The sequence below is a fragment of the Peromyscus leucopus genome, chromosome 23 (assembly GCF_004664715.2).
Source record: "Peromyscus leucopus breed LL Stock chromosome 23, UCI_PerLeu_2.1, whole genome shotgun sequence".
Taxonomy (NCBI): Eukaryota; Metazoa; Chordata; class Mammalia; order Rodentia; family Cricetidae; genus Peromyscus; species Peromyscus leucopus.
The window spans coordinates 25,855,055-25,871,592 of record NC_051082.1 but is presented as its reverse complement, the minus strand read 5'-3'; the positions used below and the strand labels follow the sequence as shown (position 1 = coordinate 25,871,592).

The window sequence follows — 16,538 nt, the reverse complement described above, 5'->3', positions numbered from 1 at the left end:
TGGAACTCACACTGTAGACCAGGCTGGCCTTGAACTCACAGAGATCCGCCTGCCTCTGCCTCCCCAGTGCTGAGATTAAAGGCGTGAGCCAGCACCACCCGGCAAGTCTCCTTATCTTTCTGAGATCCCTGTGGGTGCTGGCAGGACTCTGGCTGCCTCAGGCCTCTCTGGTTGTCAGGGTCTGTCTAGCTGGGTCTCTGTCTTTCTGGTGTTCTCCTGACCTATGCTTCTGTGTGTGTCTCCCACCTCTGGGGTGTGTGTGTGTGTGTCTGTCTGTCTGTCTCTCATGTGTGTGTGTGTGTGTGTCTGTCTGTCTCTGTCTGTCTCTGTCTCTCTGTGTGTGTGTGTGTGTGTGTGTCTGTCTGTCTGTCTGTCTGTCTCTGTGTGTGTGTGTGTCTGTCTGTCTGTCTCTGTTTCGTGTGTGTGTGTGTATACACTTGCACAGCTTCTCCTCTGTCCCCCCACTTGTGTTTGTGTGTGCGTGTGAACTCTTTGGTTGACACTGCTTCTCTGCGCTCCTTGGGACCTGTGTCTGCGTTTGTTTGGTGTGTGCTGTGTGCGCGTCCTGGGCTTTCTGTCTTCTGTCTTTCTGTGCCCATCTCTTACTTCCCATTTCTCCTGCATCAGTTTCTGTTTCTTTTTTACCCACCCCCCCTCCTCCCCGTGTGTGTGTGTGTGTGTGTGTGTGTGTGGTGTTGTGTGTGTGTGTGTGTGTGTGTGTGTGTGTGTGTCTGTCTGTCTGTCTGTCTGTCTGTCTGCGTGGTGGCCTACCTTTCTTTTTCTTTCTTCTTTTCTTTCTTTCTGGTTGGTTTTTCAAGACAGTTTCTCTAACAGTCCAGGCTGTCCTGGAACTCGCTCTGTAGCCCAGGCTGGTCTTGAACTCCCAGAGATCCGCCCGCTTCTGCCTCCCCAGTGCAGACATTTAAAGGCGTGCGCCCCCACAGCCCGCTCTCCTCTCTCTCTCTGTATCGTTTTCTGCCTTTGCCCCACCCCTTTGTCACTAGCCAGGCGAGCAGTCCGGCCGAGGCGGATGTACGAGGGATGATTCAGTAGTGACAGGAAGCCAACCGCCTTGCCTGCTGCCCGCCAGAGTCTGTGGTGTTGGCATTGGCTTGGGCAGGTGTGCCGGCACAGGATGAGGTGGCCATGGTGAGGAACCCCCACTCTCAGGTAAGCATTTCCCACGGGTGCCCAGCTGAGCAGGTACCCCCTTAGTAGCTATGGACTGAGCGATGGCTGGGATACCTCCTGCCCTGGCCTGGCGTTGTGGCCTCTTGGGGACAGCCTGTTTCAGGGGCTCCAGGCATCTACCTGGATCATTGTCTTCCCAAACCCCCAGCCAGGAAGCCCTAGGGTGGTTCTGTCACTACCAGTGACTGAGGAGGGCTAGCCAAAAGCCAGAGATGAACTCGGTTTCTCCCGTCTGTGAAGGGTTAGTGAAATGCCACAGGCCTGTGGGTGAATCTGGGATGCCCTGGGGAGCTGTGCCCGAGCCCCGTCCCAGCCAGGAGGAAGTTGCTGTCCCCAAAAGTCCACCCAGGCCTGATCCAGCTTTGTACCTTCTGACAGATAACCCCTGGAGAGCTGGCGGGCTCTTTGGTTCTGGCTCTGAGAATAGGTAGCCCAGGTTGGCCAGGTTCCATCGACCCAGCCTCTACCACCACCACTACTGGCCTGGAAAGGGGCCTGCCAGACCTCTGCACATAGCCATACCCACAAACATGCACAACCCACCTGGCTCTCGGGCCACCAATAGGTTTTTCGGGGTCCTCCTGCTACCCTCATTTGAACCCCAAATTACTTGGTCTGGCCGGGTGGGGGTTGCGGTACGCTCCTGTAATCACAGCACAGAGAATGCTAAGGTGGGAGCTAGTGAGTTCAAGGCCAGCCTGGACTGCACAGGAAGACCTTGTCTCAAAGGACCAAGCACAGGAGTACTGTTCAGCTAAGTCCTCAAGCCCCAGAGCAGCACATGACCACAGCCATCGTCCCAGGTCTGTGTGATTGGTCGCGCTCCTCGTCTAAGCAGACCCTCGTGGCCCCTGTTCCCTGGAGGGTGAGCAATCGCAGAGTGATCACCAAGAGGCCTGGAGGCTCAGCAGCTCCCGTCAGAGACCAGCCCTGTGCAAACCTTGTTCATACGAAAACTGCCCACTTCCCCTTGCGCTATTTTGGCCCGCAGAGCCACAGGCCTGTGGCAGTCCCCCACGCACCCACAGCCAGCCCTGCCTGGCCCCTTGGGGCCTTCTGCCACTGCTGGGTTGCCCCTCCTACAGACCCAGCCTCTGTCCCCTCCACCCTCAGCCCACAGGCTGTCGTGGTTCCTGGTAGAGAGCATGAGCACATGGGATGGAGGGAATTCATGGAGCCTACTCTGGATTTCCACCACTGTGCCTCTTTTACTGTGTGTCCTTGTGGCACAGTATGCACCTCTCTGAACCTCCCGTTTGCTCCCTGGGAAGAAAACAGTTGGGCTCGGAGGAGTTCCCAGCTGAGAAGCAGGTCCCAGACCCTGTCCAGGAAGTGTCCCAGGCACTCACACCTGCTCTCTCTTTGTTCTGTTTTTCAATATTTTAATACATTTTTAAATATTGGATGGGTGGATGTGCGTGTGCTACAGTGTAGGTCAGAGAACAATTGGCAGGAGTGAGTTCTCACCACCATGTGGGTCCTGGGGATCGAACTTGGATCATCAGACTGGAGGCATCAGACTTTTTGCCCACAAGCTATCTCACCAGCCCCCATTCAATCCTTTTATTATCATGTATCAATTATACATAGTAATAGGCTTATGACATTTCTGTACATGTAAATGATGCATCTTAACCATATTCACCTCCAATTACCTCTCTTGTCTGCCCCCATTCCAACTGATCCTTGCCCTCTTCCCAACAATCCCTTTCTGATATCATGTTCTTTTGCCAGTGGGGGTGGGGTCTGGTAGTGGCCCAGTGATTTCATTAGGTCTGCTCTCAGGGTGGGAGGGGTTATCTACAGGAGCACGGGCACCTTACTGTGGAGCAAGATCTCTCCTCCAGCAATCTTTTTTGTTAAATTTAAAACCTTTATATAGCTGGACTGTGGCGGCACGCTCACCACACCTTTAATCCTAGCACTCGGGGCAGAGGCAGGCGGATCTCTGTGAGTTTCAGACCAGCCAGGGCTACCCAGTGACTCCCTGTCTCAAAAACAAAACGTATGCGTGTGAGTGTTTTGCTTGCATGTACATGTGTGCACCACATTCATGCCTGGTGCCCACAAAAATGGAGAGGCCTGGATCCCCCTGGAACTGGAGTTAATAGATGGTTGTAAGCTGCCATGTGAATGCTGAGAATCGAACCCAGGTCCTCTGGGAGAGCAGTATGCTCTCAACCTCTGAGCCATCTCTTTAACTCCACCCCCCAGTCCATTTTGTTTTGGTTTTCCCCAGTGCTGGGAATGCAACTCAAATCCTTGCCCATGTTGGTTAAACATGGGCATATCCCTCACTGGGTGGTTCTAGGCAGGTACTCTACTGTTGAGCCATGCCCTCAACCTCATACTGGTAGATTCTAGGTAGTTGCTCTACCACTAAGCCACCCCTCTAGGCCATCACTGGGACAGTCTAAGCAAATGTCCTACTGTGCCCCCAAGTCCTCTTTATGTTTTGAGACAGGGTCTCACTGGACTTGAACTTGCAATATAGCCCAAGTTGACTTTGGAATTTACAATACTCCTGCCTCAGCCTCCTGAGCAGCAAGAATGGCTAGCCTGCTCCACCAGGCCTGGCATATCTACTTCATTAGGCCCTCATAGCTCTCTCTCTTCATAAGGTTTCACCCCTCAGACCCCGCTGGGGTCAGTGGAGGAGTCCAGGCCTGTGCCTTTAGATATCACCAAGCAGGATAATAGAGCCCATCAGTTTTGTTTTGTTTTGTTTTGTTTTTTTTGGTTTTTTCGAGACAGGGTTTCTCTATGTAGCTTTGCCCCTTTCCTGGAACTCACTTGGTAGTCCAGGCTGACCTCGAACTCACAATGATCCACCTGGCTCTGCCTCCAGAGTGCTGGGATTAAAGGCGTGCACCGCCACCGCCCAGCTAGAGCCCCTCAGTTTTTGCAGCCGGCCACTCTCAGTCCCTTCCCATGTCACGTGGCTAAGAACTGTGACTATAACAAACGTCATGGTGGAAACAACCCACATGGCTGACCCTGCTCTCCAGTCATCATCTCCATGACAGGCCTTATGTGACTAACTCAGGGGACACGTTATTTTCCCCGTGTGGCAGCTTAGAGGGTACAGATGACCCGACCAACACTATTCCAGGCCTGAGGGCTTCTGGAGCCCTGCTCATCCCTGAATAACAAGTCTAGAAGCAAGTGGGCTGTCTGGTAGTCAAGACCTCTTGGATGGAGGATGGTCCCCATGCCAAAGGCATGGAGTGCCCTTGAAGAGGAAACAGAAGTCAGCAGGCCAGCTCTTGGGACCTTGAATGCCAAGCCAAAAGTGTGGGCTTGCTCTTGGGGTCACAAGTGGACTCAGGTGGGCAAGTGCTGAGTTATATGTGGCCTGCTTGTGTGCTATGTCCAAGTCTCCTCTTTTTTTTTTTTCCCTTGAGACAGAGTGTCTTGTAACCCAACCTATGTAGCCAAGGGTGACCTTGAACTTCTGATCTTCTGCCTATGCCTCCCAAGTGCTGGGTTACAAACATATAGGAGTAAGACACCATGATCTAGTTCTCCTCTCTTCTCCCGACCCGTCCTCTTATTCTCTCATATTTCTCCCTCTACCTCCTCTGTCTCTCTCCCCTGCCAGAACCCGCCCCCCCCGTGTGTGTGTGTGTGTGTGTGTGTGTGTGTGTGTGTGTGTGTGTGTGTACACATACCACTCTCCTTTAAAATATAGATAGATAGATGATAGATAGATAGATAGATAGATAGATAGATAGATAGATAGATAGTTGTGTTTTGCACCCAGAACTAGCCTTGATCTCCCAGTCCTCCTGGCTCTCTTTCTTTCTTTTTTAAAGATATTTATTTTATGTATATGGTGTTCTATCTGCATGCACGCCTTTATGCCAGAAGAGGCATCAGATCCCACTAGAGATGGTTGTGAGCCACCATGTGGGTGCTGGGAATTGAACTCAGGACCTCTGGAAGAGCAGCCCATGCTCTTAACCGCTGAGCCATCCCTCCAGCCCTCCTGGCTCTATTTCTTAAAGTGCTAGAGTTACAGGCATGCACCATGTGCTCAGTTTATGAGTCTCTATGGTAGACCAAGGCCACGCCCCAGCCCTTCACGGGGGGGGGGGGGGGGTGTCCTAGGAAGGGTCTCTACAGCTGGCAGTGGGCCCGAGTGCAGACAGAGTGGCCACGTAGTCATTGTCACTCTGCATGTGCCTTACAGAAGACAGGCTCCCTCACCTGTGTCCCTTGCTCGTGCCGGGGAGCTGAGTCTCCTCGGAGTTGTTGGTTTCATTAGAGAGGGCTGTTCTCCACACATTCACCAGACCGTGCGGGGCTTCACCAAGGCGGGACAACCACGACTTCACGTGGCCCTGGGCTAACTGGGGGTTGGCAGCCTCCTCACCCCGGCCGTCCCTCGCCATAGGCCCACCTCCTTCCTCCTCGGTCTCCCAGAGGCCCAGCCTCACTCTGCAGGCCCTCATGCCCTCTCTCTCAAGGGGGACCCATCCCTGAACTACACTGTCTCAGGGTTACCTCCTCTGAGAGGCACCCTCCAGCTCCCACTTATAGGCAGGACCTGGGTTTCGTTTGTTTGTTTGTTTGTTTGTTTGTTTGAAGATAGGGTTTATCTGTGCAGATGTCCTGGAACTCTCTCTGTAGACCAGGCTGGCCTCAAACTCAGAGATTGGCCTGCCTCTGCCTCCTGAGTGCCGGAATTAAAGGCTTACAAGCACTCTTAACTGCTAGGCCATCTCTCCAGCCCCTCCACCTTAATTTATTTTAATTTTCCGGAGCTGAGGACCAAACTCAGGGCCTTGTGCTTGCTAGGCAAGCGCTCTACCACTGAGCTAAATCCCCAGCCCCCCCTCCACCTTATTTTTGTTTTGTTTCTGACACAGGGTCTTAGTCTTTGGCCCAGGCAGCCCTGAGACCCACTATGTTGTCTCAGGCTGGCCTGAAACTAGTGGCAATCCTCCTGCCTCAGCCTCCAGACTTGCTGGGATTGCAGGTGTGCGCCCTCTCCTAGGTCTGGCCTGAGCCCTCCCTTTCCACATGGCTGTGGGGAGCTTCCCAGTCTCAGTTTCTTCTCCACCTGTGAACTCGGGAGCCTGTCTCTCAGGGCCAGGTGGCGTGGGAATGAGAGCTTAGGGTTGGCCACCATTTCTTAGTGCTGCCCGGTGATCTCAGAACCTTCCAGCACATGTGGTCTGGTAGTCAGTGTGCTGGGTAGGGTCACATGGGAGGCAGAGTTGGTTCAGTCCAGGGGTAGGGAAGGCTATTCCATGGATGTAGCTGGAGCCAAGAACCAGAGAGTTCAGAAAGTGAGCACGTGGGGTAGGTAGGGCAGCAGCTGGCAGCCACCGGCTCACAGACCCTCCAAACAGCTTTGCAGCCCCCTCCCCAAGCCGACATGAGTGCCGACCTGGAGCTGGTGTGGCCATTGTCAGTACCGCTGCTGCTGCTGTTGGGGGCCACGGCCTGGCTGTGTGTCCGCTGTTCCCGCCCAGGTAAGTGCCACCCGGGCAGGGAGGGATGGGAGGACCGTGGAGACTATGTCCCAGGGGCCTCTGGGGCTGGACCTGGCTGTGATGGGAGGGGCAGGAGGCTGAGCACCCAGGGACCAGCTGGTGGCCCCTACACTGGCTGTGGGTGGAGGCTGGTTCTGCTGGACCATGGCGGTCACTCAGGCCAGGAAACTGCTCTGGAGAAGAGAAGGGAGGCTGGCTACCTGTGGCACCCTCTATTCCAAGCTCTCCTCACCCCACAAAAAGAGATTAAGTACCTGTCCTTCTGTCCCTCCTCCTTTCCTCCCCCAACCCGCTCCAGCCTTCTCCCTCCCTCCCTCCCTCCTCCTTCCCTCTCCCCTCCCTCTCCCTCCCTCCTTCCTCCTTTCTTCAATTCCTTCCTCTTAATTCTTTCTCTTTTCACACTTTAGCTCAGGCTAGCCTCAAACGTTCCTGCTCTCCTGCCTCAGTTTCCTGAGTGTTGGGATGGCAGGCATGTGTCCCCACACCCAGCTGCTCCGAACCATCTCAGTAACAGGCAGCCACAAAGAGACTTGCCAAGGGCCTGGTGGAGTTGCAAAGCAGGGGTGGGGTGGGGGGGTGGGGGGGTCCCAGACTTCAGCTTTCCCCCACCACACACCCCGAGTTCAGGGACACTTGCTATGCATTTCTGTTCTTGCAGGGGCGAAGAGAAATGAGAAAATCTTCGAGCAGAGGAACCAGTGAGTTGCCCCAGCTTGGCGTGTTTGGGCATCCTCTCAGGAACCGGGTCCCTGCCCTCTCTCATGCCTGCTCCATGGCAGGCTCTAGTGGGTGCCTAGCATTCAGTGGACGGAAAGAGAGTCCGGGGGCTATCCGCGGGAATGTGCCATCACACGGCAGTGGTAGTGGGGGGCAGAAGCCTGAGCCCCCCCCCCCCCGGGCAGAATGGGAGCAGAATCTCAAAACCACTTAAGAGAGGCTGAATACCTCCTGTCATCCCAGATATTCCAGAGCCTGCCTGGGCCACAGAGGGAGTTCGAGACAGCCTGGCAATCCAGTGAGACCTTGTCTCCAAATTTATAAGTAGCAGGTTGCCAGATGGCTCAGCAAGTCAAAGTGGCCGGCACAAAAGCCTGGGGACCCGAGTTCGATCCCTGGAACCCACGGTGGAGGAGATTGAGGATTCCCGAAAATTGCATCACAACACACACACACACACACACACACACAAATAATAATAATAATAACAACAACAACAACAAATAAACTTTTAAAACTGAAAAGCAGGGCTGGAGAGATCGTCCAGTGGTTAAGAGCACTGGCTGTTCTTCCAGAGGATCTGGATTTGATCCCCAACACCCACATAATGGCTCACAGTCTCTAACTCAGGTTCCAGGAGATCCAGTGCCCTCTTCTGATCTCCTTAGGCACCAGGATTATATGTGGTGGACAGACTTACACATGGGCAAAATACCCCATATAAAAATTTTTTTAAAGTGGGAGAAGGAGATCATGACTCAGCTGTAGAGCACCTGCCTAGAATCCCCCAGTGAGGGCTGGGGTGTGGCTCAGTGGTAGAGCACCTGTCTAGAATCCCCCAGTGAGGGGCTGGGGTGTGGCTCAGTGGTATAGCACCTGCCTAGAATCCTCCAGTGAGGGGCTGGGGTGTGGCTCAGGGGTAGAGCCCCTGCCTAGAGTCCCCCAGTGAGGGGCTGGGGGTGTGGCTCAGTGGTAGAGCACCTGCCTAGGATCCCCCAGTGAGGGGCTGGGGTGTGGCTCAGTGGTAGAGCCTCTGCCTAGAATCCCCCATTGAGGGGCTGGGGTGTGGCTCAGTGCTATAGGTCCTGAGTTCAATGCCCAACATAAAAAGAAAGGCAAGGGGCAGGCATGGTGCACTCCTTTAATCCCAGCACTCAGGAGGCAGAGACAGGTGGATCTAATCTCTGTGTCCTAATCTCTAACCTGGTCTACATAGTAAGTTCCAGACCAGTCAGGCCTACAGAGTAAGACCGTATTGCAAAAAAGAAAGAGAGAGAGGGGGAGGGAACCAATTGATCACACTCTACCCGTCTCTGCTACCCACACACACTTCCTACACTCAGCACAGCCTTCACGTGCGCACCCCAATAGGCTGTGTCACACACACACACACACACACACACACACACACACACACACACACACACATGCACGCACACACACTTCCTCATTTCCTTTTGCAACTGAAAAACCACAGAGATTTAAAAACAAAGCCTTCCATCTCTGACCACTGCGGGCCATGGGTTTTGGGTTTTTTTATTTTTATTTTTTGTTTTTGAAACAGGGTCTTCCTGTTCTGTAGCACTGGCTAGCCCAGAACTTAACTTTGTATAGCCCAGGCTGGCCTCAAACTCACTTCCCAGTCACATTCCCAGGCTTGGCTCCTCTGTGTTCTTTGTCCCTATCTGTCCCTCTGTCCCCTCTCTCTCTGTTCCTTGCCTGGGGAATGCCAAGGCCCAGCTCAGCACCCCCTTGTGTATTCACAGGCAAGAAAACGAACAGAACTTTACTGTGGCTCAGACCTACTCCCGTGAGTCCCTGGTGCTTCCTGGGTTTGGTTCTGGGCCGAGACTCCCCCTATCAAGGTCCCTTCTGTGTCCCTCGCCCTGAGGCCAGCCTGGTGTAGTGGGTGAAGGCTCAGCTGGGTGAGTGCCTACCAATACCCTGTCCCTGCTTCCCTCCGAAAGTGGCCAGGCCGGTGTGGCCAGGACCCCTGATGGACACAGCCTCAGACAAGTCATCTGAAAGGTAGGTGCGTGGTCCTCCCAGGGCCCAGACCTGTGTCCCCATGCTGCAGAGCCTCAGTCCTGGCCCGTGAGGGGACTGTCCCCTCCCCAGAGCACCACCTCAGTCTCCCCCACCACCTTACCCCATCCTTACAGGAAGAATAAACTGCTGTTCTTGGACCCGGAAGGTGAGTGACACCAGGCAGGGAGGAGCCTGAAGTGGGGATGGCGCAGTGGGACAAGAACCAGCTTTGGGGAGGCCTTTAGGGAGGGCTGAGCCTGGGTTTGATGAAATTGGGCTGACTGTGTCCAAAGGCGTAACCATCCAAAGCCGCTGGCTTGGGCTGCAGAGCCTGGTTTGGGCTGGGGCAGGGCCTGGAGGGAAGACAGCTTAGCCTTTCTTCCAGGTCCTGAGTCCCTTAGATACCAGAACTTCTACAGAGGTGGGTAGCTCTTGGGGGTGGGAGGGAATGGGCCCAGCCCGGGAGCTTGGCCTGTGTCAACTCTCCTATCTGGCCCCTTCCAGGAAGCAGACACGAGCCTGACGCTGCCTATGTGTAAGTGGCCCTCGCCCTCGCCTGCCCTCTGCCCACCGCCGTGTTCCTGGGTCACTCATCTCAGGCTTCTTTATCTATGAGTAATACAGTGGAGACACATCTCGGGGTAGCCTTTTCCATCTGGTGACCGTGGCCTTGTGGGGCCTGGCACGTGGCTCTGTTCTAAAGATGAGCATCTGGTGGGGGGTGGGCACGCATCCTGCCGTCTGGTGAAAGACGACGTGGTGGCCCAGGTCTGTCATTTCAGCACTCAAGAGGAGGGAGGCTGAGGCAGGGGGATCAAAGCCAGTGTGGGCCATATCGAGTTGTGGTTCCCTTCCTCCAAAAAAGGGCTGGGGTGCCGTTGGCGGATTGCCTGCCCTGGCTTCCATTGCCAGCACCGCATAAACCTGGTGGGGTGGCTCGTGCCCATCAGCCCGGCACTGGGGAGGGAGGTCATCCTGGTCCAGTGAGTTTGAGATCAGTGGTGGGGGGGGGGAGAAAGACAGCCAACTAGCTCAGCCAGTGAAGGTGTTTCCTTCCCAAGCCTGACAAACCGAGTTCTACCCCCCTCCCCCAGGTCCGCACCACATGGTGAAAGGAGAGAACTGAGTCTAAATAAGTAAATATAAACATAAAAAGAGAGAAGGAAGGACAGTGATAGATGATCGATAGGAAGGAGAGTGATGGATAGATAGATGGTAGATGGATAGATAGATGATGGATGGATGGATGGATGATGGATGGATGGATAGATAGATGATAGATAGATGATAGATAGATAGATAGATAGATAGATAGATAGATAGATAGATAGATAGATGATGGATGGATGGATGGATGGACGGGACGGACGGACAGACAGATAGATAGATACCGAGGGCAGGGCATGGTAGTACAGGTCTGTCCTCCCCACCATCCCAGTACTTGGGAGGCAGAGGCAGAAGGATCTCATTCAAGGCCACCCGCCAAAAGAAATGACCCCTACCAGGGCCTCTTCATGTCACAGATGGGGAGGACTGTGGCCCAGATGGGGACTTGTTGAAGGTGTCCTAGCCAGGCTGACAGCCCTTTTGCCCTAGAGTAGTCTGGGGCTCTGGGAAACGTGAATGGAGGAGAAACCCCCTCCTGAGGGCCCGTCCTGACAGGCCTGCTCAGCAGCCTGCACTCTGTTCTCTTGTCCAGAGACCCCATCCCTACAGACTACTACAACTGGGGACGTTTCCAGAAGTCCCCAGAAGGTAAGGTTGGAGGCTGGGGTGGGGAGGATGTGGAAGAGGGGGCAGCCCCTAGGTCAGGCTGGGTCTGCAGAGGCGTTGAGAGGTAGAGAGAGACCCGCTGCAGGCCAAGGTGGGTGGGGCGGAAGGAAGCTGGTCAGCTGCACGCGGAGGATGGGGACAGAGGGAGTGAGCAAGGGACAGGACAGGAAGCAGGGGCGGGGCTGTGGGTAGGAGCATCTGAGACCAGCTCACTTGTCATCTGGGGCGCACGCAGATAGGCACCCGATGACAGATAAGCCCCGGGCAAGCTTGGAGGGCGCTGGAGCCTTTGGTCGTGACCACTTCTGCTTTACAGAGAGGGCAAGCAAGGGGGAGGGGCAGAGCCTATGGAGAAGGATGGGGGGGGGGAGCGTTAGCCTGGGTCCTCACCTGGCTCTGGAGTGGGTCATGGCAGCCTGCCAAGGAGTGCTCAGCTGGGCAGTGGGTGGCGCACGCCTTTAATCCTTAATCCCAGCACTCGGGAGGGATTAAAAACAAAAACAACAACAACAAAAAAAAAATAAATCAAAACATTTGTTTATTGTGTGGGTGTGGGGACACACATGTGACATTCTTAGGACAACTTGTAGGAGTAAGTGCTCTCTTTTAACCATGTAGGTCCTGGGGATGGAACTCAGCAAGCGCCTTTACTTGATCTTTATCCTTATTTTGTTTTTTAATAATTTATTAATTTATTTATAAATAACTTATTTATGTGCATTGGTGTTTTTGTCTGTGTTTATGTCTGTGTGAGAGTCCCCTGGAAGTGGAGTTACAGACAGATGTGAGCTGCCATATGGGTGCTGGGAATTGAACCTGGGTCCTTTGGAAGAGCAGTCAGTGCTCTTAACCACTAAGCCATCCCTCCAGCCCAATCTTTATCCTTATTTTGTAAGAAAGGCCCCCTGCCAGGCGTGATAGCACACACCTTTAATCCCAGCACTCAGATCTTCGTGAGTTCGAGGCCAGCGTGGTCTCCATAGCAAAGTTCCAGGACAAACAGGGTAGCACAGGGAGACACTGTCTCAAATGAAACAAACAAAACAAGACCAACAACAACGAACAAGATAGTTCCCCACACTTGCATCACACCGCATACACATAAAACAAAGGCAACAGAAATACCGGTCTGAGAGAATGCAGAATTCCCTGAAGCCCGGGAAGAGCTGGGGGGGGGGGGGGGGCGGGACTGCAGGGGTAGCGGAAGGGGCAGGTGCCCTGCCAGCTCCCTTCTGTTAACAGACGATGATTCCAACTCCTACGAGAACGTGCTCATCTGCAAGCCCAGCACGCCCGACTCAGGTAAGGCTGTCTCTCCCGAGAAAGGCAGAGCAGGGGCCAGCACCCTGAGCTAGCCCACCCTCACGAGCAAGAAGTGAGTTCCCAAGACTCAGCCCTTGCCTGCATTCTCCATGTCTCTGGTGCCTTTGGGTCAAGTTCACCTAAGGGAGGAGCCATCCAGGGGATTATCTTCCCTCATGGGGTCACCCTCAGCGGAAAAGACTGGCCCTTGGCTCCCTGGATCTGCTCAGAGTGTCCCTATATCCTCCCATAGGTGGCGAGGAATCTGAGGATTACCAGAACTCAATATCTATCCGAGAGTGGCGAGAATCCAGGAGGACTGTGGGTATGTCCCCCGTGGGCAGAGGCTGCCAGGAGTAGTGGGGGGGAGGGTTGGGGTAGGGGGGTGGGGGGGTAGTGGTGGGGTGGGGTGGGGTTGTGATGAGGTGGGGTGGGGTAGTGGTGGTGGTAGTGGTGGTCTAACTCAAGCAGGCAGTGGGCTGATCCAGGAGGGTCGGCCTGGGTGGGTTCCCCTCCAGTCAATCTAGCTGACTTCACAGTGGAACCTCCATGGTACCCAAGGCTGCAGAAGCCTTGCACTCGACCAGAACTCCCCTTGGTAGCAGCTCATCCTCCAGAGCTGGTCACCCAGTCTTGGAGCAGGAGGATTTCTGAAAAAACAGCAGTGACAGGCAGACACCACGAGTCCCGTGCAGCGTGACACCTCCCCTGTGTCCTTTGTGGGGTCTTGAGCAGCCTGGCTGGGGAACAGCATTGGTGTGTGCCTGTGAACTTTCCCAACAACACCTGTCCTGCCCCATAGGTGCACAAGTGTCCCCGTTAGAAAGCCCAGATGAGGAGCCAGATTACGTGAACGGGGATGTGGCCGCTGCTGAGCACGTCTAGGAGAGAATCAATCGGAAGGAAGGTACAGCACTCTCAAGAAAGTGAGGGGCCCAAGTCAAGGAAGGGCCCTGTGCAGTGGGGGGGAGCCTCAGGGAGTGATGGAGACCCCCATGGGTGCTCATTCGCTATTAGGACCAGAAGGGAGATGCTTGCTGAAGTCCACCTGTGGGACTAGGGGACCCAGAAGAGAGGTTCACCCACGTGACAGGTGAAGCACACACGTGGTCAGGGGCACTGGGGGTGTCCAGCAGAGATGTCTATGGTAGAGCACTTGCTGTACAATCCACCAGTGGAGGACGGAGGCGTGGCTTGACAGTAGAGCAATTGTCTGGCATACGTGAAGTCCTGGGTTCCATCTTAGCACCAAAAAAGAACAAAAAATGAAAGATGTAAAGTGAAGAAGCCATGCGGGCGGTGGTGGCGCACGTCTTTAATCCCAGCACTGGGAGGCAGAGGCGGGCGATCTCTGTGAGTTCGAGGCCAGCCTGGGCTACCAAGTGAGTCCCAGGAAAGGCGCAAAGCTACACAGAGAAACCCTGTCTCGAAAAAAAAAACAAAAAAAAAAAAAAAAAAAAAATGAAGCCAGGCATGATGACACATGACTCCCTCCTGAGTGAATCTCAGCACTGAAGAAGTGGAGACAAGAGAATCAGGAGTTCAAAACCAGCCTGGGCTACATAATGAAGCAGAGATCTGGTCTTAAATGATAGAAAGGGAACTTGAGAGATGGCTAAGTGTAAGCACAGGGTGTGAGTTCAGATCTCCAGCACACCCCTGTCACCTGGTGCTGGGGAGGTGGCTCTCAGGGCTCACTGACCAGCCAGCCTAGCTGAAAGAGTGAGCTCTAGGGGACAGTGGTACAGGAAGACACACAGACACACACACACACACACACAGACACATACAGACCACACACACACACACACACACAGAGGAATGGAAAGAAGGAAAGATGGGAAAAAAAGAAATCAGATAAGCAATAAAACAGATAAGAAAATTCAATACACCAGACATGGTGGTGCACACCTTTATTCCCAGTACTCAGGAGTCAGAGGCAGGTGGATTTCTGAGTTCTGGTCTAGAGTGAGACCCTGTCTCAAAATAAAAATACAAAAATCCCCAAACCAAAAATGTAGTATGTTCCCTAGTGATAAGGCCTGGTGACAGACAGGAGAAGAGGGTTGTGCCTTGTGACAGGGGTGACAGGGACTAAGGCGCTCTCTGCCTCCTCACTGGAAAGGGCATCCCGGAAGAGCAGATGGGAGATGTCCGCCTCTGGCAGAGGGCATGGGAGAGGTTGGAGGTCAGCTGGCCAGAGCCGGCACTGGAGCTCGTGGCTGACTTGGAGGGACAGTGAATCCGGGTCTTGCTCCCTTCTTCCTCCGGCCTTCCCCTGAGGAATGCTGGGATTGCAGAGGGACAGTGAATTCGGGTCTTGCTCCCTTCTTCCTCCGGCCTTCCCCTGTGGGATGCTGGGATTGCAGGTGCATGCCAGCACACCCGGCAGGCTTTCCTCTATGTTTTGTTTTGCTGAGACAGGCTCTCACTGTGTAGCCTTGGCTGGCCTGGGACTTGCTACGTAGACCAGGCTGGTCCTGAACTCAGAGATCCTCCTGCCTCTACCTCCCGAGTGCTGGGATTAAAGGCGTGCACCACTATGCCTGCCTGTATGTGTGTTCTGGAAATTGGATTCAGGTCCTCACGCTTGTGTACCGAGTATTTTACTGACTGAGACGTCTCTCCAGCCCCTAACCTTTGCCTCCTATCTCTCTTCTCTGTTGAAGGGCCTGCCGGGGTCATGAGCTGAAGCGTTCACTGCCTGCTGAAGCCTATTTTCCGGGGATGCTCAAGCTTCAGACCTGGCTGTGGCTGCTCCTGGGAGGGGTTCCAGAACATCCTGGGAGACATTGGGGCTCGTCAAGGCTGCAACCCCCGAGCAATGCCCTGGACTTTTTTGGGAGCAAAGCAGGTGCCTGGAAACATTGGCTGTGCTGACCGGAAGCCCAGGACCTGAGGCTAGCTGTGTCTCCAGTACCACATCTAAAATATGTCACAACACTGGCATTTGTCTTTTTTTTTTTTTTCTTAATTTTGCAATAGGGTCTTATTAAATTGCTCAGGCTGGTCTCAAACTTGCAATCCTCCAGCCTCAGCCCTAGTGCTGAGATCACAGGGTGTATCACTACCTTGTATCTTTTTTCACTGTTTGGATTCAAATTGCTTATGAATGTTGATTTCTGGGAACGTTCCGTGACTGTTGCTGTAGTTAACGTCAATTGCTGGAGCCGTATTTAATATTGCCAATGTCAGGGGGACTTCCTGTCTCCCAGAGAGCATTACATGTCCTAACTTTAACAGATGTAGGATGTAGGGTAACCTGGAGTCTCCTTGTTCTTTGTGGGCTCCCGTTTGCTCCCTCTTCCATTCCTGCAGGGACCTTGTGGGTCAGTGAGAGGGAAACAAAACCAGCCCCTCACCCATCAATCAATAAACCCTGAGTTTAAGAGCAGGCACTGTCTACTTTTGCTTAAACACCCTTTGTGTGTCTACAGGGCCGAGTGTCTCCCTCTGTTGCTCTCCTATTCTTTTTAAGATAGTCATCGTGTAGCTCTGGCTGGCCTGGAACTTGCTATATAAATCAGGCTGGACTTAAAGACACTTCTCTGCTTCTGCTTCCTGGGTACGGGGACTAAAGGCACCACCACACCCGGCCTCCAGTTTAAAAATATTGTGTGTGGGCCTGGCAGTGGTGGGGCACTTAATCCCAACACTCAGAGGCAGAGGCAGGTGGGTCTATGATTCAAAGCCAGCCTGGTCTACAGAGCAAGTTCCAGGATAGGTTCCAAAGCTACACAGAGAAACCCTGTCGCAAAAAACAAAAATATTGTGTGTTTGAGTACATCCCAGTTCTGAAGGCATCAGAACACTTGAAACTCAATTCCAGACCTTTGCCAGCTGCCCCACGTGAACGCGGGGAACCCAGCTCGGGTCCTCTGGAACCTAGTTCGTGCTCACCTGCTGAGCCAGCTCATCTCTCTTTTGTTTTCTGAACAAGTGTCCGTCACTGAACTTGTAGCTTGCCGACTGTGTAGACTCGCTGGCCATGGAGCCCCAGGTATCCTGTCTCCTACCTGCCAGCAC

At 53.8% G+C, this 16,538-nt stretch overlaps 1 protein-coding gene across 2 annotated transcripts; it reads left to right on the top strand.

Annotated features, from left to right (window-relative positions):
* Positions 1-894: 894 nt before the first annotated feature.
* Lat2 (linker for activation of T cells family member 2) lies at positions 895-15,458 on the top strand. Of its 2 annotated transcripts, XM_028870106.2 has the most exons (13): positions 895-1,170; positions 6,549-6,671; positions 7,351-7,390; positions 9,176-9,219; positions 9,377-9,437; positions 9,572-9,603; positions 9,823-9,858; positions 9,942-9,972; positions 11,137-11,192; positions 12,453-12,512; positions 12,766-12,837; positions 13,315-13,419; positions 15,182-15,458. In XM_028870106.2, the coding sequence occupies exons 2-12, from the start codon at positions 6,575-6,577 to the stop codon at positions 13,395-13,397; spliced, it is 612 nt and encodes a 203-aa protein (XP_028725939.1). In that variant the 5' UTR covers positions 895-1,170; positions 6,549-6,574; the 3' UTR covers positions 13,398-13,419; positions 15,182-15,458. The 2 variants fall into 2 exon arrangements, with proteins under 2 accessions (XP_028725939.1, XP_037054195.1); XM_037198300.1 differs by lacking the exon at positions 9,823-9,858.
* Positions 15,459-16,538: the final 1,080 nt, after the last annotated feature.

Bases quoted from the DNA above. Each gene is read 5' to 3' on its own strand.
- Lat2 (XM_028870106.2), top strand. From the start codon at position 6,575: ATGAGTGCCGACCTGGAGCTGGTGTGGCCATTGTCAGTACCGCTGCTG. The intron at 9,859-9,941 runs GTGGGTAGCTCT...GGCCCCTTCCAG, and splicing joins ATACCAGAACTTCTACAGAG to GAAGCAGACACGAGCCTGAC. The intron at 12,838-13,314 runs GTATGTCCCCCG...CCTGCCCCATAG, and splicing joins AGAATCCAGGAGGACTGTGG to GTGCACAAGTGTCCCCGTTA.